Below are 23,352 nucleotides of genomic sequence, written 5' to 3'. Positions count from 1 at the left end.
AAAGTATTTCCAAACTACTAGTTCAATATTCCTTCCATATTAAAAAATAAATGTATCACAAATCTGAACTCAGTTGATTCATTTTATTAAAAGGTTGGTTAAAAAAAAAAAGCTTTCTGAACACCACCTGAACTTAAAAGGCTAAAGTAAAACAAACATTGCAGGTCTACAATTACCCCATTTTTATAAAATCTTTTCTATCTATCTGCATATACACATTCAGAGGTACACTCATGTGTGTTAATGTTCACTCAACAGATTTTTGGGGGGTAGTGGGATTTTGAGTGATTTTTCTGATATCTTTCTGCTATTTCTGAACTGCTTTTTTTTTTTTCTTTTAACCAGCAAGTATTATTTAAATAAGTCATTATTCTGAAAGTTTTTTTTAAAAGGCAGGTCAAGTATCCCTATCCAATCTAGGAGGAAGAAAGGTATATACAACCCTACCAAAGCACATAAAAATTTCAAAAATCTAGTACAAGTAACTGAATTTCAAAATCAGGAAACAATTTATGTTCATTACAGAATCTTTTTTTTTTTTGCGGTACGCAGGCCTCTCACTGTTGTGGCCTCTCCCGTTGCGGAGCACAGGCTCCAGACGCCCAGGCTCAGCGGCCACGGCTCCATGGGCCCAGCCGCTCTGCGGCATGTGGGATCCTCCCGGACCGGGGCACGAACCCGTGTCCCCTGCATCGGCAGGCGGATTCTCAACCACTGTGCCACCGGGGAAGCCCCTCATTACAGACTCTTTAACCGGGTTGTCTTTCGATATAGTTATGATGTAGAAAAACTTTCTGGCAATTTCCATTTATAAAACTCAAACCTATCAATGCTTCCCAAGAAACAAACACAGTTTTGTTTTAGAGGCATTTTATTTAGACAACTGAAAACAATTAGATGTTCAGAAGCAGTGTACAATGAAAGAGAAATCAAACCAGTTACTTTATCATGTATTCCCCCTCTTCTTTATAACTAAAGCAAAAAAAATGGCTTTCTGCTTTAAGGGAAAAGTCAGAAAAATAGCCCAATATATTTTCCCTCTTCATAATAACATAAACAGCTACAAGAAATCTACCTGTAATAAGAGAAATTGGATGTTGGTTTGCACATATTCGTTAAAAAGACAACAGACTATCGTACTACAAGAGTATAACTCCATCTGCCTTCAGCTGATACTCTTGTGTTTTCACTTACAGGTATCACCTATTGGTAAGTTCCATCACTGGAGCTAATTCATATTCCTCATTATGTACTGCTCATGTTTGCCTTAAGCAGAGAGTAACTCTGGAGGCTGATGCTTTTCTCTGTTTGTTTTAGTCCATAAGTTGTGTACATCTGCCTGACGCTCAGGCCTTAACTTCAGGAGTTGAACTATAGATGGAATCTGAATTCTCTGAAGCAATTTCTTCTAGCTCCTCTTCCGCTGTCTCTGGAAAACTGATCTTTGGCTTTGCCAGCTCACCACTATCTTCTTCTATGAAAATAAAAGCAATGATGATTATGTGAATTATAATATCACTAGCAATTTCTAGCATTTAACAAGCAAGACGAGTACGCCGAGACTATGCCAAGCGATGAGTTACAAAACATAAGAGGAACAGCTTTCTTAATAATTGATTCTAAAGAAGGGTGTCTTTTAGATTCATACTTTTAGATCCATACTACAACTACTCTGGGACCAATAACTAAGTATTTTTATTAAAAAACATGTCTACTTTACTAGTACAAATCACTAAGTAGTATTATTCAGAGATTAAATACATTTACTTTTAAGTTATTTATACTGTCCTCTAGCATATTTTGAATTAGGAGTATTCCATTCACCAAATGATCTAGGGTAAAAATTTAGGAACAGAATAGATTGTACAACAAAAAAATTTAAACCAAAGAACACAGTGGATGATTTATTAGTCACAGGCTTCTCTTTGCTGTAACCATATTATATACCTTAAAATATATAAAGACAGAAATGCTGAAACAAAATTAACAGTGCAAAATGATACAAAATCATGAACTAAAAATTCTTACCAGGAAGCACACATTTCCAAAGGCCGTATGTTTTTCCTACCACAGTCTGCCATAGTCTCAATGTTCCATCTTCAGAACCACTAGCATAGAGTTCTCCATCAGGACTAAACCTCACACAGTGAATGGGACCAAAGTGCCCCTTGTAGGATTCTGAAAAAGAAGAGAAGGGCTTTTAGATAATTTAATACTTAAACATGACATTTAAGTACTGATACACTAGAGAAAATATTGTCTACATTATTGGGACGATGTGAAATTCATGAGGGCAAAGTCAAAGAACTATACCTAATTAAAAATAAAGTGATTCTCATCACAAACTGGTTCATCATGTCTACCATATCTCTGTAAGATTACTCCTTTGCAATCCTAGCACACACTATGGTTTCAGACTGTCTCTAAAAAAAAAAAATACAAAAAACTGAGGCATCATTTCCCAATAAAAATAAAGGGAGTCAATGAAAACCCCTCTAAAATCTACAGGAAGCAGATCTAAAGTCTGTGAATTCAATCCCCATTTCCAAATCCCAAACTCACTGTCTGTTTACTTGGGAACCAATTCTTATTATGACTATAGAGAGCCACCAGATGGAGCTCTTTTACACACTCTGCCTCCTCTTCATTTCCCAGCCGTCTACCTAGAGTCCACTAGTCGCTCTGTCACACAGAACATGAAGATACAGGATCAATGCTGATCCTATATGGAGTTTAAAGAGAAAATGTACAGATTAGTAGTGGTGTTGTTCTGTTTAAGGCATATCCTTAGTTATGAACTTTTCTCATTTACTTTCTAATGCCTTATCACCTTATCAGTTTTCAAAGCTGTTTACTAGACCAGTGATCCTGTTCTGTCTCCATGTCTATTCAACTCAAGGACACTCACGCACTAGCTTCCCCCAGAGAATATCATGATCATGTTACCATGAGTGTAAAAAATTATCATGAGAATAGAAAGAATATGAGATTTTGGAATAAGAATGTCTGGGTCCAAGGTTCAGTATTCACTAATTGTGACCTCAGATACCAGGCAAATAATTTACTTCTCTTTTTCAGAGCATAAAACGTGACCAAAACATTCTAACACTTTGAAAAGTGACATTAAATAAAAACAATGGAAAAGAATCCCTTATTTCAAAGTCACTTATAGGGACTTCCCTGGTGGCGCAGTGGTTAAGAATCCGCCTAGCAATGCAGGGGACACGGGTTCAATCCCTGGTCCGGGAAGATCCCACACGCTGTGGAGCAACTAAGCCTGTGCACCACAACTACTGAGCCTGCACTCTAGAGCCATGAGCCACAACTACTGAGCTCAAGTGACACAACTACTGAAGCCTGCATGCCCTAGAGCCCACACGCTCCAACTACTGAGCCCGTGCTCCGCAACAAGAAAAGCCACTGCAATGAGAAGCCCGCGCACCACAACGAAGAGTAGCCCCTGCTCACCACAACTAGAGAAAGCCCATGCACAGCAACGAAGACCCAATGCAGCCAAAAATAAATAAAATTTTTTTAAGTCACTTACATTCAAGCAATAAAGGATGAACCATAAACAATTAAAATAGATTCTATTTAGTCTATTCACCAAGGTTTGATTTACCCAACCCAAATCCATCAGTTTTCCCAAAGAAACAAAACATAACATTGTCTTTTATTCTTTGTGTATAATTCTAACAAGTTTAAGTTCATTGGACGGTAAAGCAAGACAGCTAAAAGCAAAGTAGCAGCTAAAAAATTGGCTGAGGTGTTAATCACTGAAACCTAACATTTGATCAAGGTACCTACATCATTTTAAGAAAAAGAGGACAACTCACCTAATTCTTCTCCACTATTATAATCATACTTATAAAGTTTAAAATCTTCACCCCCTGCAACAAGAAATTCTTTCTCAGGATGAAGAGATGCGGAATTGATGGTTGCAGGAGCTTCAAAAGACTTAATTGGGTCCAAACTAGAAAAAAATTTAGATAATATTTATAAATTTTTAATATTTAATAAATAATATAAGGAAACAATTATACATTTAAACTGTTCCTAAACTCTGAAACTCAGGGAATAATCCAATATTCATTTGGTCAAACACAGTGATGTTAAAAAAAAAAAAACCCTCTAGGTGTGCAAAAAAGGGAACCCTCCTGCACTGTTGGTGGGAATGTAACTTGGTGCAGTCACTATGGAAAACAGTGTGGAGGTTCCTTAAAAAACTAAAAATACAGTTGCCATATGATCCAGCAATCTCACTCCCAGGCATATATCCAGACAAAACTATAATTCAAAAAGTTACATGCACCCCTATGTTCATAGCAGCACTATTCACAATAGCCAAGACATGGAAACAACCTAAATGCCCATCGACAGATGAATGGATAAAGAAGATGTGGTACATATATATAGTGGAATACTACTCAGCCATACAAAAGAATGAAATGATGCTGTTTGCAGCTACATGGATGGACCTGGAGATTATCATACTAAGTAAGTCAGAAAGAGAAAGACAAATACCATATGATATCGCTTACATATGGAATCTAAAATATGACACAAATGAAATTATGAAACAGAAACAGACTCACAGACACAGCACAGATTGGTGGTTGCGGGGCAGGGAGGGAGGAATAGAGTGGGAGTCTGGGATTAGCAGATGCAAATTATTAAATAGAGAATGGATAGCAACAAGGTCCTACTGTAGAGCACAGGGGACTATATTCAATATTCTGTGATTAAACCATCATGGAAAAGAATATAAAGAAAGAATGTATGTATATGTATAACTGAATCACTTTGCTGTACAGCAGAAATTAACGCAACCTTGTAAATCAACTACACTTCAATTTTTTAAAAAAGAGTAAAAACACCTAAAAAAAACCCCTCTAAATAATATCAGCAAAAAAATAAAAAATTCAGAAGGATACTATGCCCAAGTGAAGTTCATCCGCAAAATACAGAGATACTTCCATAGAGGGATATCCACATTTTGTGCAGTGAATGCCTTCCTGAAAATGACTGGGCTGGCTAATTAAAACAGTAGGGCTAATATACTGGGATTTTTGCTTTGAAAAAAATTTAATTCTGCATTGTCTAATTTTTCTAGGACAAGCATGCATTATCTTTGTAAACAGAAAAGTTTTTACAGTAAGTAATTAATACAAAGGATTATCTGTATATTATTTTCAACTGCTGAGAATTTATAAGTTTCTGCAACAGGAAAAATCTTTAATACTGTGAAATAAAGAACTGCTAAAAACGGATCCGTTTTTAACTATCAGGCTATAAAACAATAACTAAATCTGAGACTACAGCTACATAACAAAAATCAGTGCATAACAATAGCATCACCTGAATATCAATGAGTTTGGACATTGGCTGTTTGCCAGTCTAACCCTAAAAATCCTAAAAGGCTTCCAACACACAACATTAGAGTATTTCAGCTCTGAAATGTTGCCATCCTACTCCCAACATCACACACTACAAAGCATGAAAATTAAGGCTGACTTAGCAGGATCGCTGAATAGCAACTTTCTGACTTAAATGTTAGAATATTTAACAGGCCAGCAAACCTCCACCACCAACATTTCAGGCAACGTTCTACAACAGGGCTGCACGCTGCCCAAATCCAGAAGCAATGAACATAGTTGTACAATTTAATGGTTCTGAGCAATAACATAGTTATTATCAATAACATTACTATTATCATCAATTCACTGTGTGTGTATGAACTCTTTTACACTCTGAATTGCTCATCTGCATTATGACTGCCTTCTCTTTCCTTCTGCCATTCAGGGACGCTTAGCTCTGCAGATGGCCCTTTAGAGAAAAGGTTAGGACCGCTGGTCAGAGTATAACGTGGTATATTCCTTATGGAAATCAAGTAAGTGGCATGTTTACTAAGAACTTTAAACACACTGCCACCCTTTGTTTTGTTTGTTTCAAACTAGTTTATTTAGGGGTTCCATTTTCACTCCTCAATATATTTTATGTATTTCTCACATGCTTCTTCACCCATTAGTTCATCTAATTCTGAAGGGTTTACTCAGTGTTGTCCTGATCTTCACAACAAGATTTACTGACAAGTCCTGGCTTTTCTGCAAGGGCTTCATTAATCTCACTTACTTCTCCGGATAGAGGAGAACAGAGTTCACTAGCAGTTTTCACACTTTCCAAAGCACCAAACTCATGGTGTTTGTTCAACTTTGTCCCAACTTCAGGCCGACTACACTAAACAACATCTCCCAAAGCTTCCTGTGAAAAACTGCTGATCCCCACTGTTCCAGCACCATTTTCTGTTGTCATGTTTCTCTGTGAATCTACCCACTGGAGAGCAGAGTGCACAGCGTGTGGAAGGCACCCACCCAGGGCCGTGGCAGGCAGGGTGGGGCAGGTGACAAAGCAGCACGCAGGCTGCAGACTGCTCCAGCCATGACATTCCTAACCTTTGAACTGATAATTCTACTTACAGGATCTCTTGTAAGGAAACATTCAAGAGATGTACCACAAATCTCACTGCGGTGTTAAAACAGGGGAACTTATACATGATTTAGTATAACCTATTATGCAAAACACCTAGTAAAACTTTGCAAAGAATTTTAATGGCTAAGAGTATTTTAGAATAAAAAAATAAAAATTATACTCATTAGGGTACTAGTAACTAAAGAAAAAAACCCGCAATAATACACACACACACACACACACACACACAAAGAAAAAAGACTACCAAAAAATTATAGCTACCACGAACCTTCTGGCTGTAGGATTGTAGGTTTTTAAAAATTATATTTTCCAAATTTTCAACATCAGCATTTAATACATTTATAGTCACAAAAATTAAGTCTGTTTTTTAAAAAATCATTAGGTCTATACCATACTTGGAAGCAGAAAAAAAAATCACTAATTTCTCTGAAATTTTAAAGTGAAATAAATAGCAGAATCAAGATCACAGAGGTTTTATAGAGTAATGAACAATATAAACTACAGCACCAATCTAGTGATCCTTTTAAGAAAAATCCTGATTAAAAATTGGTGAATTTTACCAATAAATGTCCTAAATATCTGGAAATTAAATTAATGTGATTAATTCCGCTGATTAAAGTATACCAAATTCTTAAAAAACTCATTATTATTGGGTATGGAAACACTTCCCTCCATATTACATAATATAGGCCAAAATTTGCCTTTAAAAGAGTTAACAAACAAAAAGAAAAAAAAAAAAAAGGGCTTCCCTGGTGGCGCAGTGGTTGCGCGTCCGCCTGCCGATGCAGGGGAACCGGGTTCGCGCCCCGGTCTGGGAGGGAGCCTGCGCGTCCGGGGCCTGTGCTCCGCAACGGGAGAGACCACAGCAAAGGGAGGCCCGCATACCACAAAAAAAAAAAAAAAAAAAGAGTTAAATACCTTAGCGTATGCCTTCCAATTTTTAAGTACCTTAAACTGCATACCAGAAAAGAAAATGAAGGTATTTCTTAGACATACCTTACTGCACTATGAAAAGCAATAGATCGTCCATAAGTTATTACCAATATCTCTCCCTCAGGAATATATTCCATACTGCTAACAGACATATTAAAATTTAGAGATTTCACTTCTGTCATAGTAGCATGATCCCAAAGGCTGAAGAAAAAAAAAAAACAGAGGACAATAAGGAGGTATTTACTCGTTTAAGAAAAACGTTTACAGCTTTAATTACATCTGCAGATTAACCAATGAAATAACCACAATTGTAAAACAACCTCTACTCCAACTCATAAATCACAGATGATACTGAGAAATTTTGGGTTCCTGTAAAACATCAAATTATTTGGTAGCTTGTTGGTGAAATCAAAACTAATACTTTAAATATACTTCCCAAATGATTCAGCAAAACTGTGCTATTAAGACACTCCTAATCTAATCAATTTCAGCGTTGCTCTAAATAATGGTTCTTACACTCAATTTTTGTGAGTCTGATAGTTATCTTTCCACAGAAAAATACATTAGGTGTCAGCTCACAAAACTGTGTATAGAATTTCAGGGGTTTACTGGACACCCTATGGCCAGCCTGCCCACTGACCCGGGTTAAGAGCATCTGCTTATAAAGGTGTCAGCAGTCTTAACTGTCTTGTGAATTCTGCTCTATGTTTATAACAGTAAATGGATAGCTTCAGAAAAATGTGACCCCTGCGCAGCCAAAGTTGTAATAACGTTCAGACACAATTCTTCCTACATAGTAGTTATAAAAAACTTTCAAATATAAGCTCTGAGGTCAAATATTTTTCAAACTTTAAATTATTAAAGAAAAATTACTTACCGAACAGTTTTATCATCAGCTGAAAGGATCTGTTTATCCTCACTGCACCATAGAGCCTTTTTAATACCAGAAGTATGACCACTGATTTCCTTAGGTTCTTAAGATAAAACAATTTAAAATACATTTGTTAATATCTGATTTTTAAAACTAAGCAATATTTGAACTATGTAAAAAGAAAACTATGTTTTAAATTAGACTGTAACTTTTCAAAGCCCATCACAATTTAAACTTGATGTTTACCTAGGATACATTTAGTTTTTCTATACTGAAATAAAAATTTATCTGCGTGACAAGGAACCCAAGAACTATACATGTAGATGGGACTGAATACACCACTCCCTCCAGCCTACTTTTCCGCTTTTGAAAGCACTGTTGTACTTCAGTGAAATAAAATAACTAAGGTGGCATAATTTAATTTAAGAATATGGACCCAGGAACAAGACAGCCTGAGCTAATTCCAGTGCTATCACTAATGCTAGGACCCTCTTCCAAGCCACTGTTGGCAGAGCAAAGCATCAAAAAGGTGGGAACCTGTCTCTGTTCGAGACTTTCCAAAGACTTAAAAAACAAAACAAAACCACTTGTTATCTCTGGGCAAAAGTAGAAGTTGGAGGCAATACCCTTCAACACAACTTTGACTTTGGGCAAGTCACAACCTTTTGAAGACTACATTTCTTCACTTGGAAACTGGATTAACAATAGTTACTATACCCTGGATTTGAGTATAAGAATCAAATGAGAATATACATTCAACGTTTCTTTTCTTTTTTTTTTTTTGCCTTTTTCCTTTTAAAAAAAATACAGAGTTACTAGAGGTATTTCACATTAAATTCCCCCAAGCGACAATATCTCTATTCCCAAAGTTCTGTGTGTGGGAATTTGGAGGCTGGCCAGTGGTGGATATGTCCAAAGAGACAACACTACACCAGTACTATGATCCCAACTTACTCTTTGGCTGCATGGTGTTTGAGTGGATAGCAAGAGCTGAATGCAAAACACAGACAGACACTGCTATCAGACACAGATGAAAACCATGCACACGTTACAGCAGCCATCATCTAAAGTTTCTAATCGGGTTTCTGACAGACAGTAAAAGCTCAGTTAATTGCTCTTCTTTCCAATGCAAGACACTGGAAGAGCCATTTTCAAAAGGCAGCTTTGAGAAAGGTAAAAGAAGACGAAAGTTGTCTACCTGAGCCCTGAACTATCTTCCTGAGTCAGACAGATACACTGATTCAGTGAGGTCAGAGTAGTTTGCTATGTTTTGGCATAAAGTTATTAGAGAGAATGAAGAGAAAAATTACCAGGTGCCAAAGGACAATAATCCACAAAGGTAGTTTGTTTCCTCACCTTAGAAGTGCTTTTAGAAAAGATATTTCAAGAACAACTGTTTAATTTCCAATGTAGCTTTGACTTTCTTACAAACTTCTAAAGTTTATTGACTTATGAATAAACAGTAGTACCCAAGATACAAAATTTAAGAACCCAACTACTATATAATAAATAAAACAAAATTCTTTTTGTCATATTTTGGTAGCCTTTAAAATACATAGTATGTGACTAGAAAAGCACTGAAATACTACAAAATAGAAGTGAATATCTGACTAGGGAAGAAAAGGTATGTCTTACAACTTCTGTGCAATGAGAGAATTCTTAAAGGAAATGATAGATTTTACCACCCAATTTTTTAAAATGCGCATACCATAAACCTTACTGACAAAATTTAAAAGCAAATGACTAATGAGAATACAATAAAGAAACTTTAAAACGAGTAATAAAAAGATGTACAGGTGCTTAGTTCACAAAAGAAGAAGTACATTAAAATGGTATTCAACAGTATTTTAATCTCATGAGTAATTTTTCAAGCGCACATTAATAAGACAGAATCATTTTTCTATTAAATTGGCAAAGATAAAGCAAGTTATCAGTGTTTGCTAGAACAGGTTAGCTATAAATACATTTTTATACTTCACTGGAGGGCCCTTTGGTAGTATCTATCAATGGATTCCAAGCATACCTCCTTTTTGTCCCAACAATTCCATTTCTATGTAGGTATCCTACAGAAACAACTGTGGAAGTATATGCAACTATAAGGATGTTGCGCACAACACTGCTTATAATCTTTAAAATTTGTAAATAACCAAATAAGCCATAATAGGAGATTGGCTAGTTCACTTACCCACAGAATAGAGAGCCATACAGTCATTAGAAAGAATGAATAGAATATTTAAAGACATGAAAAAACTATTATTACAGATTTTTAAAATTCTTCTGAATAGCTAATATACTCGTGTGGTTCAAAAGTCTAAGTATGTATACACACTGAGAATTTTTACTCTTCTCACCTTCTACAGATAATAACCACTCCTTCTAACCAAAAGGTAGTTAACACTGTTACACACCTTTTTAGACTTAGTATCATAATAAAAATTTACCATGATAATTTTTTAAATTATAGGAAGGCTATACAAGCACAATGTAGTAAATAAATCAATATTTCAAGATATCTCCATTTAAAAAAGAACTGGAAAAACATGAACCAAAAGCTAAAGACATTATCAGCAATTAATAATATTGGATAATGGACTATATTTTAATTTTTTTCTTTGTGACTATCTTTATTTTCCTAATTTGAGTACTAAATATGAATTCCTTTAATCAGGAAAAGTTACTTAAATTAAAAAGAAACAAAACCACAAATACATATAAATGACACTTACCTGCTTCAGGTCTGTTCAAGTCATATATGCGTAACAGTTTATCCTGTCCCCCGGTTAACAAGTAATTACTATCCTGAAAACACACATAAATAAGATCTTACTAGATTAACCATTTTAAAAGCTGCATCTCTTTGAAACTTCTTCAACACCAAACAGAATCCAAATAAGACTCACAGATGTCACAAGGAGATGCATACAGACCAATTACTCCTGAGAAAATACTGTAGAGCATTTATCTTTCTCATAATAGCCAAAGCCCTGTAAGCTTCCCAGTTCAAATGTCATACCACCTCCACATGGCTTCTCTTAGTCGGCCCTGATCCGGCTGCCTACTGAGGAGTACATCTGTGATGATCTCAAATTTATACTCTCCCTTCTGAAAGTGGCTGGGAAACATTATTTGGGCTTTTCAGATGTTTGTTGCTATTGTTGAAGTATTGATACAAGAGTTCCAGGGTTCTTAAAAGCCTCATAGGATCAACTAAGAAGAAATACAGTTGAGTTGAACAACGAAGGGATCAGGGGACCCACTCCACACAGTCGAAAGCCACGTATAAGTTACAGTCAGCCCTCTATACATGTGGTTCCTCCCACATGCAGTTCCTCCACGTGTGCAGATTCCGCAACTGTGGACAATGTGATACTGCAGTATGCGGTATTTATCAGTGAAAAAATCCATGTTAAGTGGACCTAGACAGTTTAAACGTGTTATTCAACAGTCAATTGTAAAGGTGTACAGTTTAATCTACAGTCAAATCAAATATAAGCCAATATACACCAAATATTCCCCCAGAAAACCAAATATACAAACCAATCAAATATAAAACCATTGTCATATCCTATAATAACAGCAATTTAACTTCCTAAAACAAATTCCATTTTCTGATACCTGCGTAAAATCCACAGTCTTGACAATGTGTTTATGAGCCAGGGTCATCAATTCATCTCCTGAGACAGCATCCCACACTTTGCTAAAAATAAAAAGTAAAATTAAAAGATAAACGTGGTAATTTTGACAATTAATTAGCAAATAAGTTAGATATTTGAAATGTTATCTAACTACATAAGGTAAAAACAATGTAACAATCTAATTTTGACAATGGAAAATATCAAATTTTAAGTAAACAAGTTTCATGAACCAATCCATCCTTACTTTCATTTTAGCCTGTAGCCATAATATCCTTTTAGCAAGACTGTAAACATTTTAACCAGTTCAGTTTCACCTTTCCAACTTTTTTTCTCTATTCTTTACTCTCGTGTACATGAGAAACAAGAAATGAAAAACAAGAAGTCCTTTAAAAGAATTTTACAGGAGAATGAAAAGCCTTGACAGAGGTTACATGAAATTTTAAAACAAGACAGTAGAGAAGAAAATATTCTCCCCATCTCTTCCTCAAAGTTGACTCTTAAATTCTCAAATCCTAGTCCAATTAACTTCCACACAAAGTAACAGCCTTTGATTATATAATGCTAATGTTGAGATGACTTTAAATCTCTCAACTGTTATTTTCCCTAACCCAACCCAAAATATATATGTGATTACACACACATACGTATGTGTGTGGATATGTTGGGGGATAATGATGAAATAATAGTTCACAAAAATACTGTAAGGGGTTCCCCAAATAAAAAAGCTTAAACAGTAAAGAAGAAGGAAAAAAAACAATTCATTTTAGGTCAGAAGAGGTCATTGAAAAATAAACAAGAAAACTTTCCACGCAGGAAAAGAAACTGTTATGAGGAACAAGCTATGCTCCCTAAAGATTTCCATTTTAATGTAATTGACATTTATTTTTAGGAAAAAAGTGAACAATGAAATAGTGGAGAAAGAAAAACAGAGAAAAACAAGGAGTATCTTTTCTTCATTTACTCATTAAACACACAATAAATATATCAAGTATGTCACTCTAGACTCAGTACTAGGGCACAAAAGGGAGAAAAAAAATGATCCCAAAGAAAGTTCCTGCCTTAGCAGAGCATTAGCTTTAGCTGAGATGAAAAAAAAATATCTATTAAATAATACATTTAAGAAATATAATTAAATGAAATATAATTAAATGACAAACACACATGACTATAGAAACACAAACAAAAAACACACCACTAATTACGCCAGAAAGTCCAGAAAATCTAAGCATCAAAACCTGTAGCCTTAAAGAGCACGCAGAAATATGCCAGGGGGAAAAAAAGGGAAAGGCCATTGTAGATAAGCATTAATAGCATGTGCAACGGTAAAGAAACATGAACCATCTAACAGGAATAAATGCTGATGATACAACAGAAACCTTGCAAATTATATACTTGAGTCATGAGTGGCTGAGTAAATACATTCTGAGAGAAACAATGTCAACTATGAGTGGTACTGCTACTAAACTCTCAAATATTAATTTCTCTTTGCACAGGAAACCTGTTCTAATCTCTCCCGTTTCCAATTCAACTCTCTTGGTCCAACCCTACTTCCCCAACCTCATTTTGTATTATTTCTCCTAATCTAGCCACACCAGATTAGAGAGGATTCCTCAAACAAGCCATGTATTTTCTTCCAGGCTCCTCTGTCTTTGCTCATATTGTTCTATTAAGCATGTATTTTATATTCTCAGCTATCACAGTTCTACTCATCCTCAGGGTTCATCGCAAATGGTATCTTTTCACTAAACCTTCTATTTATCTCGCCTCCATTAACCATTCCTTTCTGTTTTTTCCACAGAGCTCAGCTTATACTGATTACTGTGTTTAATTTTGCTTTGCTTTTACTTTTGTTTACATATGCTTACTCTTAACCACAGGGAAATCAGTGATAAGAGTTCACAAAGATTAGACTGCTGCAATAACAGAAGGTGTCAAAAGTGAAGAAAACATCAAATATACCTGAAATCTCTATCCTGTTCATATGATGCCATGTCTCAAAGGAACTCTGGGCAATGTCCTTAGAAATACTAATTTCAAGTATATTCAATCATCTTTCCCAAACGCCTTAAAATCTTAATATGCTGCTTAGACCATGTCCACTCACTGGTGAGGAGGAAAAGCACTGGAGTGACTGTAGTAGTATCATCCAGAAGGCCCATGTATCTAGTTGTTTTCCTCCTATTTAGAAACACTAGTAAAATTGAGTTCGGCACTCTTGACAGAGCACGTTCTAGTCACTTGTACTAGATCTACTTAAGCACTCTCTGGCCAGAGCACAGGCATCTTCTTTACTTTTGGCACTCTCCAGATGAAGACAGTAGAGGGACTGAGAAGAGGATCAGGAGATGTAGTGCTAACATTAGCTCTATGAATTAAAAGATATAAAGTGGATGGTGTTTCAGGGACAGTGTACACATCAGCTGACTCGACTGCCCGAATTACCTCAAGTTAACATTCTAAACTGACCCACGGACCGGCTCTGCTGAATATATTTTCTCCACAAGAAATAGGAACAAATTACCCTTTAGATAAACATGAAATTAATGAATTTTCTGAGAAACCTAAGAATGAGGGAACAAAAACAATCACCTAAAAATAATTTATACCAACTATGATTAATCAGGTAAGCTGGGGAGCTCTTTAGTTGGGTCAAGTTCCATAACAGCAGACCCCATACAAGTCATTAAAAGAGAAGAATATAAACAAAGAATGCACACACTCCCACACCTCACAGACAGACACAGAGCAATTGAAGGGTAAGCCTCAGCGTCCATTAACCGAGTACCTACTATGTAACAGACACTATGCTACGCTCCAGGCATGTAAGTGGAGAAAGATCTCTCTAATTTGCACAAAAATCAGACTTACACTCATTTTACAGATGTGAAACTTCAACCAAAGCTTAAGAAGCATCCCATGATCAAACTGAAAATACACAGCATGGCTAGCACATAAACTCAGGCCTGGCTAATGTAAATGCTTACATCTTTCTCACTATATGATGGCATCTGAGAGCCTTAACTAAGGGGGAAAAAACCCAAAACTATTGCCTCTTGTTATTTAAATCTACTCAAACTTCCTTGCATGAAACCAAAAGGTTTCATGGCTTTAGCACAGAAGTTCCAAAATAACACATGATTTTGATCTAGTAGGGGTGGTAGCTACCAGTGTTATCTTACACATGTAACACTTACACAGTTATTAGATTTTAGGCAATATTCTAAATATTAGAAACATATCAACTTATTTAATATTCACAACCAGAGGTAGGCACTATTACTATTCTCATTTTTATAGATGATGAAACTGAAAAAAGAGAGATTAAATAAAGTTCACAAGGTCACAGAGCTATTAAAGGATGGAGCCTGGGTTCAAACACAGACAATATGGCCCCATTAAAATTAATGCTTTTAATAACCACTTGTAAACACAGACCCTGAGACCTGAAACGTTAAGAAAGCACAAAAGCAACAATGAATACCCGTACACAGACATGTCCTCAAATGAATGGTTTGGGCTATTAATGCTGTTAGTGACCTAAACAAAGATAGCTGTGCCTCTGGCAGCAAGAAAAAATCCTGAATACTCTTTTCAGAACTCTCTTAAGTAGTTAAACTGCGATATTTTTCACACCCTTTTCTCTATTTCAGAGTAATTATCACATGAACAGTAATTTCTATCTAATGCGCTTTATTCTTTTCCAGAGGACTGGCATTACAATTTGGCTAAACGTACAAACCAGGAGTCTTCACGGATTTTACAGAAATGGGCATCCTTCCTAACAAGCTTTTGCACAGGTCTCTTAAAGATCAGAACAAGACCGTCCTTCAAGAAGGAGGAGAGAAAGCATTTTGCTCATGTAATTAACATTGTTAGGGCCAGATAACACAGAACTGAGACTAACAGAAATATATTTGTCCAGAACTGCAATTCAAAAGCTTGTCTCTTTTAATGCTAATGTGTATAGTGTCTAAGATCTCATTACATTTATTACCTAATTGTATTTAACTGTTACATTTATTACCTAATTATACTTAACTTAAAATACCACTTTATTAACTACTAACTTACCACCAAACTGGGACCTAGTTTCAATAATGACATTTTTTAAATCCACTTACCAAATATCTGAAATCTAGAGCTTTTAATTGCAATTTTCTGCCTCTGTTATAAAATCAATGACATTCATTCCCAATGACAATGTTCCTACTGGACTGAGCAAAAAACAAACTTTGGAGGAGTTAAAGGGGAAAAAAAAAAAAAAAAGCTGAACTCATGGCAGACACAAATGTCTTAGAAGCAAAACCAAGATCTATAATTCGTCCATTCTTTATCCTTCTACTTTAGAAAAATTCCTTAAGTTATTTATTTGACAAACATAAAGTACTGAACAAACAAGGGATACAAAAAAATATAAAACATGGCCCCTGGCCTCAAAAAGCAATGACACTAAAGTCAGTAAGTACTGTAAGAGCCAGAAGTTTAACACAGGGAACAGTGTGAGCAAAAAGAAGGAATGGGCACCTTCACCTTCCAACACTCCACAAGTCTTCCTTGTCTGAGAATCACTTTTACTTCCTATTTTTCACCTCACATAATTAACAATCAAAGGAGTCTCTGTCACATTATAAGCACACATGCTGACATCTACAGCAACATTTGACCTGAAGCTGTTGACATTAAAGGACTGACATAAAACCAAGCAGTTCCTTATTTTATCAGAATTTCATACAATCACAATAGGGCAGCATGCAAAGCCTTACAATGGTTTTTCATGAACATAATAACATCTATTCATTGAAGGCACAGAAAAAGTTCATACTGACATTTATAACTTTTCTTACTGCTCTCTCATCATCTCAAATTTAATCCCACATAAGCATGGGATTGTATCTCCCTCTCCCTTATTTAAAAAATTTTATTTTTAAAAACTTACATATAGTAAAACTAACTCCATGATATAGAGGTCTACGAGTTTCAACAAATATATTGTCATGTATCCACCACTCAATCAATCTGCCTTCATTTTTCATAATAAACTTAGTATGTTTAATTTGCTTAATACAAAGGAGCAACAAACACATTTACAATTGCTCCCTAGTGTGAAATTCTGTTAAAAAAAAAAAAATCAACAAGACCACTTTTATTCTCCAGAGCCTCAAATCTTTTAATAGAGTATTACATGTGCAATAGCCCTTGACATTGCCTTCCTTAGTTTAAGCATTTAAGTGCCTGCTAAATCACAAACACAATTAGGAACTAGAGGTAGCAAGGTTATATATGACACATGCTCAGATGGGGAAAGTGGGTCACCACAAATCACTTTAATAACATACGCAAACGCCAAAAATCAGAATAGGTAAGGTGTATTCTGGCAACAATATTAGTATAACTAGACTGTGGGGCATACGGCGTGCAGTGCCAGATGATGATAATGATGAACTAGGATGAGACCAAATTTTCAAGAGCCAACAAGTGAAATTTAACCTTTAGGCCAGTGGTTAAAGGCTGCACATCAGAATCACCTAGAACTTCAAGGAAGGAAAAGAACTGATGTTCGGGACTGCACCCCCAGACCAATTAATCAGGATTTCTAGATACATGCATCTGAGTATTTTAAAAGCTTCTAATGTACACCCAAGATCATGGACCACTGACAAAGCACAGGGAAGACAAGAAGATCATGAGATAGAGAAGTGACATGATGATATTTGTATCTGTGTTCAGGAATACAACTGGCAGCACCAGGGAGGATGAACAGATGGGAAAGGACAAGTGGTAGGGACCTAAACTAATAGGGCAGTGGCCGAGGCATAAGAAACAATGTGGTCGGGAAACATTCTGCTGGTAGAATCAACAAAGAAGATAATAATCTAGATGGAAGAGAAAAATCAAGAATGATTTTGATTTCAGGCTTAAAAAACTTAAAAAATGAAGAATAATTGAGTTGGGGAGTTTTAAATATGTCTAACAAAAATGAGAGTGAAATTGGGCTAAAAACGTGGGGTCATTAGCACTAGGAAGTCATAAGAGTTAATGATACCACTCAGCCAGCACATGTGGAGCAGTATTTGGAAGCATGACCGACCACCAACATTCATTATCTGAAGTGTCTGTTAATAATGCAGATTCCTGGGTCCCAATCCAGACATGCAAAATTTAATCATTTAAGTATCTGAACATTCTGAGAACCATTTAAGAGAAAGAAGCAGGCAGGATCAGGGTGGAATTTTGGTGAGATCAAACACCATGTGTTCTATATGGCAGACAGTGAGAATTCCATGAATAACTTTTATTGAAGTTTTGATCATTTCAGAACACAATCCACAGACAACTCCAAAGGTGGCCATTTTTGGCGGCACTTACGCTGTGAAATCTGCAGCTGCTGTAGCTGCTTTGGTGGCATCCTTGTTTAATGTTGCACCCCAAACAGCACCCTTATGACCCAAAAATGTTCCAATCCAGTCTCCTGTATCTCCCTGGCGTAGCATAGGTTTACCATCTAAAAGATATTTAAGAAGACATGTGATTTAGAAGTTTAGATTACTTAAAATCTAAGATTCAAACATAAAATGATCATATTGAAAAACAAAGTGGAAAACTGCTTTTGTTGTCTAACTATTCTCACTCACAGGGATCACTAAGGAACGTCCAGAAATAAATTAACTGAAGAACCGAGCTGTACATTCTCTTTGGGAAGCATTTGTAATTCGGTGAGAAGACTACTGATCTGCGTCAAAACAATCTAGATTTGCGTCTTATTTTGGACAAACTTCTTAACAGTAAGTTTCAGCTTCCATTTGAAAAATGAAAAATGGAAGTGAAAAATTCCATACAATAAAACAATATCCTGTGAGATAACAGGAGTAGCAAGTCTTTGTAAACTAAGGTGTAAAATAAGGCCTGGCCTAGTTTCTGCATTCCTCGAATCCTTGAAAGATTATTTACGGTGTCTGCTGGCCGGGGCGTCTAAGCAAGTGCACAGTTCAGCTTCTCCGGAAATAGCAATAAAGCTAAAATGAGAGACCTTGGTTAGGGGCATTACTTAGCAAAGCCCCTCGGCGTCAGCTGAGGAAACCCTAACACTACTCCTCTCCCCATCAGCCCACCATGGACCCTAACCTCAAAGGCTGCGAGAGCCGCAGTCCGCTCGGCAAAGGGGAGTGCCGGCCCCACTCCCTTTCCGCCCAGTCCCAGCCGTCAGGGGCCCGATCTGCGGCCCTGCTCACCTTTGCAAGCGCTGATCAGGAAATAGCCGTAAGGCGTGATGCCACTGAAGGCCAGATCCACCACGGGCCGCGTGTGGCCCGAGCAGGTGAGCGGCGTCTGCCTCATTGCCATGGCGGCTGCGAGCCGTGCGATCCGGCGGGGGAGCCGAGGGTCGTCTGGTCTTTTCTCTCCTCCGTGGCACCGCCTCCGCCTCCTCAAGGCCCCCGCCCTGACTCTGGGGTTGGGCCGGGAAACGGGAAAAGGCCAATCCGGTGGCCCCGAGGTCAGAAAGGGGTTAGGGGCGGGTCAGGGAGTCTGCGACTGACGACCTACCGCCGTCGAGGGAGGGAAAGGGAGGGAGGGAGAAGAGTAGGGGAGGGGGAGAACCGCAGAACCCGCGGCCACGATCCACACCGTCCACACCGGTACCGGCAGGAAGTGACGACAGCAACGACGCTAAGCGTCCGCCGGAAGTGACGATCCGGCGGGAAGGCGGGTTCTCCAGGTAGAAGAGGCTTAGTGGAGCCAGAAGGACGGCAGCGCGCAGGCGCGAGATCAGCGTTCGTTGAGCACGTGACGCTGGCCCTGCGCCAGCTACGCAAGGCGCCTGGCGGCGCTTTAGGCTCTGGATCAAAGTCCCGGCGAGCAATTTTGCGCGGTGAGTCGCGGGCTTTCTGTTCTCGGGCGGAGTTCGCGGGGGGCGAAAGCGGGTCCTTCTCCGCTCAGACCCTGAACCTGGCGGCCCATGTGGATTACGCACCGAGCAGTCCAACCAGTTGGACTATGCTCAGTATCAGAACATTTAAGCTGAACAACCAGAGTTGTTCTCAGCGGCTGCCCAAACCTTCAAACACTAAGAACTTTTTTTTCAATCTTTATTAACAATTATATAGGCAGCTCCTCCGGGATTGTCTACAAGGCCCTTAAGAAAAGTGCTTTCCCTAGCCACCCCTAATGCTGTGTAACATTCCTCCATTGCTAGTGTTTTAGAAGTGTTATGTAACTTTCAAGATAGTTAAATTCAAATTACTTTTTGTTTTGAGGACTTCGGAGGACTCTAGAGCAGTGGTCCTCGAATTTTTGGATGAAATACCCACATCAATAAAACTTGAGTCGGCACTCCAAGTCTATGGATAATAATTTGTAAATTACTTACATGTTAGTGCATAGACAAAAATAGAAATACCAGAAGAATCTAAAAACTAAACATAAATAGAAACACTGGTTTTATCTTCCTGCAGGCTGCCCACTTTGGATATCGCTGCGTTGTGTGGTATCCAGAACTGTTGATGGAGTACTCATACAAAAGCTGTCCTGAGCAGGAAAGGTCCTTTCTCTGGGCAAGTTGTTTCTTTCCTTTGATGTTGGTTAGAAAGTCAGTCGAAAACAGCAGAGATTTTTGTGGCCTATTCACTGCTTTATCCCCCAGGCCATAATGTCTTGGCATATAACACATATTTAATCCGCACAAAAGTCTCTCAGTGTTTCCTTCTGCATCGTCTTTTGGTGATAAACATGTATCTTCATTCAAGATTCAAGTCTAATTACTTGAATGAAGACTTGAAGTACTTCCCCATTTTATTTCCTTAGCATTTTGTTCATTCATCTATAGTACAGCACTTACTGAATATGTTTTCCATTATCTTTTGTTCTCTCTGTGCCAACCTCACCCTGTGGTTCAGCCCACACACACACACTCCATTCACATTTAAATTATGAGCTCCTTAATGGGAAAGGTTATGTCTTTGTCATCTTCGTACTCTTATTACCAGAAGAGTGAATGACATTTAGTGATTGCTCAACAAATGATTATTAAATAAATAGATGCATTACTGATGGAGGTAAATAAAGACACAACTCAAGTTAGAACTAGTCAGTAAAATATTAATATATGTCCATTTGTTGCTTGTTGTGTGTAGGTAAGTTTACAACTGAAAACTTCTTTGTCTCTAAAGAATATATAGTTCCTACTCATTTGGATTCTGTGTTCTAAGAGTATTATCATGATCAATCGTGTGGGGTTCAAAGTCAGTTTAACATTAGAAGACAGATTACTGCAATTAATATGATTAACGACATTAAAAGACTAAAAAAGAAAAATGATATCAATATGTATTTCATTGTATTGTATAAAAAATTTTAGACAGAATTTAATATGCACTCATTCATGATAAAAACTTAGATACCAGAACTAGAAGGGCTCTCCTTAACCTGATAGAATATCTAAAGAAGCAGTACACATAATGATGAAACAATCACTCTCTATTAGTTCAGGTACAAAATAAGAATGATTACCACTATCACTCCAATACAGCATTGAACTAGATGTTTAGGTAACCCAATAAGGCATAAACGTTGCAAAGAAAATTACAAATCTGTGATTATTTAAAGATTATTTATGGAGATTCCATATAAAGAAAAATCTATACATATTTTTATATTTAGATCTTTTTAAAAGATCTAGTATAAATTATTGGAATTAATGAGAGTTTAGCAAGGTTGCTGGTTTTTTAAAAAAGTGCAGTGAAAGCAATTGCATTTCTATACACTAGCAACAAACATAAAATGTAATTTAAAAATACGCCAGATGGGGCTTCCCTGGTGGCGCAGTGGTTGAGAGTCCGCCTGCCGATGCAGGGGACACGGGTTCGTGCCCTGGTCCGGGAAGATCCCACATGCCGCAGAGCGGCTGGGCCCGTGAGCCATGGCCGCTGAGCCTGCGTATCCGGAGCCTGTGCTCTGCAACGGGAGAGACCACAACAGTGAGAGGCCGGCGTACCGCAAAACAAAAAACAAAAGCCATATAAAATAGCATCAAGAGATAAAAAGTACTTGAGAATAAGTCTGACAAAGTATGTATCCCAGCAGGAAAAAGCTGGCACACTTAAAGGTGGGAATTGAGGAGAGTTTAATGAATGGATCATTTACTAAGTGGTCAGGATCAAAAGCAACCAACAAGGAGTGGTGAGGAAACCCAGGGAGAAAATGGAGTACTAACCATAGGTCTGAATGGGCAACTGAAAGGGAGCAGAACTCTGGCTGCAGGGGAAGGCTATGGTCAAGAGCTACAAGGCTCCAGAGAGGAATATAGCTGCAGCCAACCATCATCAGTGTGGTGTGCAAGAAGGCAGGGAATGTGTATCTACTCAGATCTGCCCATGCTTCCCATTGGCCAAATCTTTTCAGAGGCCAGAAGGCAAGGGAGCCCTCTGATGGAGTCCAAAAATGTCAGCCTTCTAGGACATGAACCATAGTGCAGAAGGAAAAAGGGAGGATCTGGTGAAGTAAAGTGAGAATATTCAATTAATTTTCAAGGCTTCTGTGGAGCATGAGAAATTTTGTTGAAAGGCATTAAGAATATGAAAATAAATGAAGAGATGGCTATATTGTGTTCATGTATTTGAAGATTCAATATTGGGAAAACGTCAGTGCTCCCCTGTTATGGCCTGTGTCCCCAACCAGATTCATATATTCAATTACTAAGCACCAGTACCTCAGAATGTGACTATTTTTGGAGGTAAGACCTTTAGAGAGGCAATAAAGGCAAAATGAGATCATATGGTGGGCCCTAATCCAATATAACTGGTGCCTTCTTAGAAGAGGACACACACAACACAGACCACTGGATGACCACATGAGGACACAGTGGGAAGGCAGCCATCTGCAAGTCAAGGGGAGAGGCCTCAGAAGAAACCAAACCTGCAACACCTTTTTTTTTTGGCCGCACCAAATGACTTGAAGGATCTTAGTTCCCTGACCAGGGATCGAACCTGTGCCCCCTGCAATGGAAGCATGGAGTCCTAACCACTGGATCACCAGGGAATTCTCAAACCTGCAACACCTTGATCTTATACTTCTAGCATCCAGAACGGTGAGAAATACATTTCTGTTGCTTAAGCCACCCAGTCTGTGGTATTTTGTTATGGCAGCTCTAGCAAACATCCCCGAATTGATATACAGATTCAATAGAATTCCAAACCAAAGCCCCAACTGTTTAAAATAAAACTTTACATGCTCATGTTAATAGTTACATAGAATGGCAAAAGACCAAAACTACCTGACACACCCCAAAAGAAGAAAAACAAGGAAAGAAGACTTCTCTAGCTAGATATCACAGATATTTTGATGTTATAATAAACACTGTGGCAATGGCACAGGGCTTAGAAAAAGAAAAAAGGGACAAAATAATAGTCCATATAGATACAAATCCAATCA

The 23,352-nt window shown here is 37.6% G+C and overlaps 1 protein-coding gene, 1 long non-coding RNA gene, 1 other non-coding gene and 1 pseudogene across 5 annotated transcripts in view; 1 reads left to right on the top strand and 3 right to left on the bottom strand.

The window, feature by feature from the left end:
* Positions 1-1,294: 1,294 nt before the first annotated feature.
* LOC102985594 (serine-threonine kinase receptor-associated protein) lies at positions 1,295-19,600 on the bottom strand. 2 transcript variants are annotated; one of them, XM_007105743.4, is made up of 9 exons: positions 19,158-19,600; positions 18,295-18,430; positions 11,909-11,990; positions 11,020-11,092; positions 8,300-8,396; positions 7,486-7,623; positions 3,837-3,973; positions 2,029-2,178; positions 1,295-1,471 (listed from the first exon to the last, which is right to left on the bottom strand). In XM_007105743.4, exons 1-9 carry the CDS (start codon positions 19,267-19,269, stop codon positions 1,347-1,349), a joined length of 1,050 nt encoding a protein of 349 aa, XP_007105805.2. In that variant the 5' UTR covers positions 19,270-19,600; the 3' UTR covers positions 1,295-1,346. The 2 variants fall into 2 exon arrangements, with proteins under 2 accessions (XP_007105805.2, XP_007105804.2); XM_007105742.4 differs by having other exon boundaries at positions 1,295-1,474; positions 19,158-19,599.
* On the bottom strand, positions 3,980-7,254 carry LOC114486472 (glycine cleavage system H protein, mitochondrial-like; annotated as a pseudogene).
* LOC112066382 (small nucleolar RNA SNORA23) lies at positions 9,165-9,348 on the bottom strand. Its single transcript, XR_002892601.1, has one exon. It is a non-coding gene; the product is annotated as a small nucleolar RNA SNORA23 (small nucleolar RNA).
* A 3,196-nt stretch (positions 19,601-22,796) lies between the features above and the next one.
* The window catches only part of LOC102986435 (uncharacterized), a 28,129-nt gene continuing 27,573 nt past the window's right edge, over positions 22,797-23,352 (top strand). The window contains exon 1 of one of the 2 annotated variants that reach the window (XR_008617669.1): positions 22,797-23,008. This is a non-coding gene — a long non-coding RNA (uncharacterized lncRNA). The remainder of the gene's footprint in view (positions 23,009-23,352) is intronic. The other variant, XR_003680273.2, reaches the window with a different exon arrangement.

Source organism: Physeter macrocephalus, chromosome 6 (assembly GCF_002837175.3).
Source record: "Physeter macrocephalus isolate SW-GA chromosome 6, ASM283717v5, whole genome shotgun sequence".
Classification (NCBI taxonomy): domain Eukaryota; kingdom Metazoa; phylum Chordata; class Mammalia; order Artiodactyla; family Physeteridae; genus Physeter; species Physeter macrocephalus.
The sequence above is the reverse complement of the archived record's forward strand: the minus strand, read 5'-3'. Positions and strand labels throughout refer to the sequence as shown.

Bases quoted from the DNA above. Each gene is read 5' to 3' on its own strand.
- LOC102985594 (XM_007105742.4), bottom strand. From the start codon at position 19,269: ATGGCAATGAGGCAGACGCCGCTCACCTGCTCGGGCCACACGCGGCCC. The intron at 7,624-8,299 runs GTAAGTAATTTT...TTTTTTCTTCAG, and splicing joins GCTGATGATAAAACTGTTCG to CCTTTGGGATCATGCTACTA. The intron at 3,974-7,485 runs GTATGTCTAAGA...ATTTTTTTCTAG, and splicing joins GCTTTTCATAGTGCAGTAAG to TTTGGACCCAATTAAGTCTT.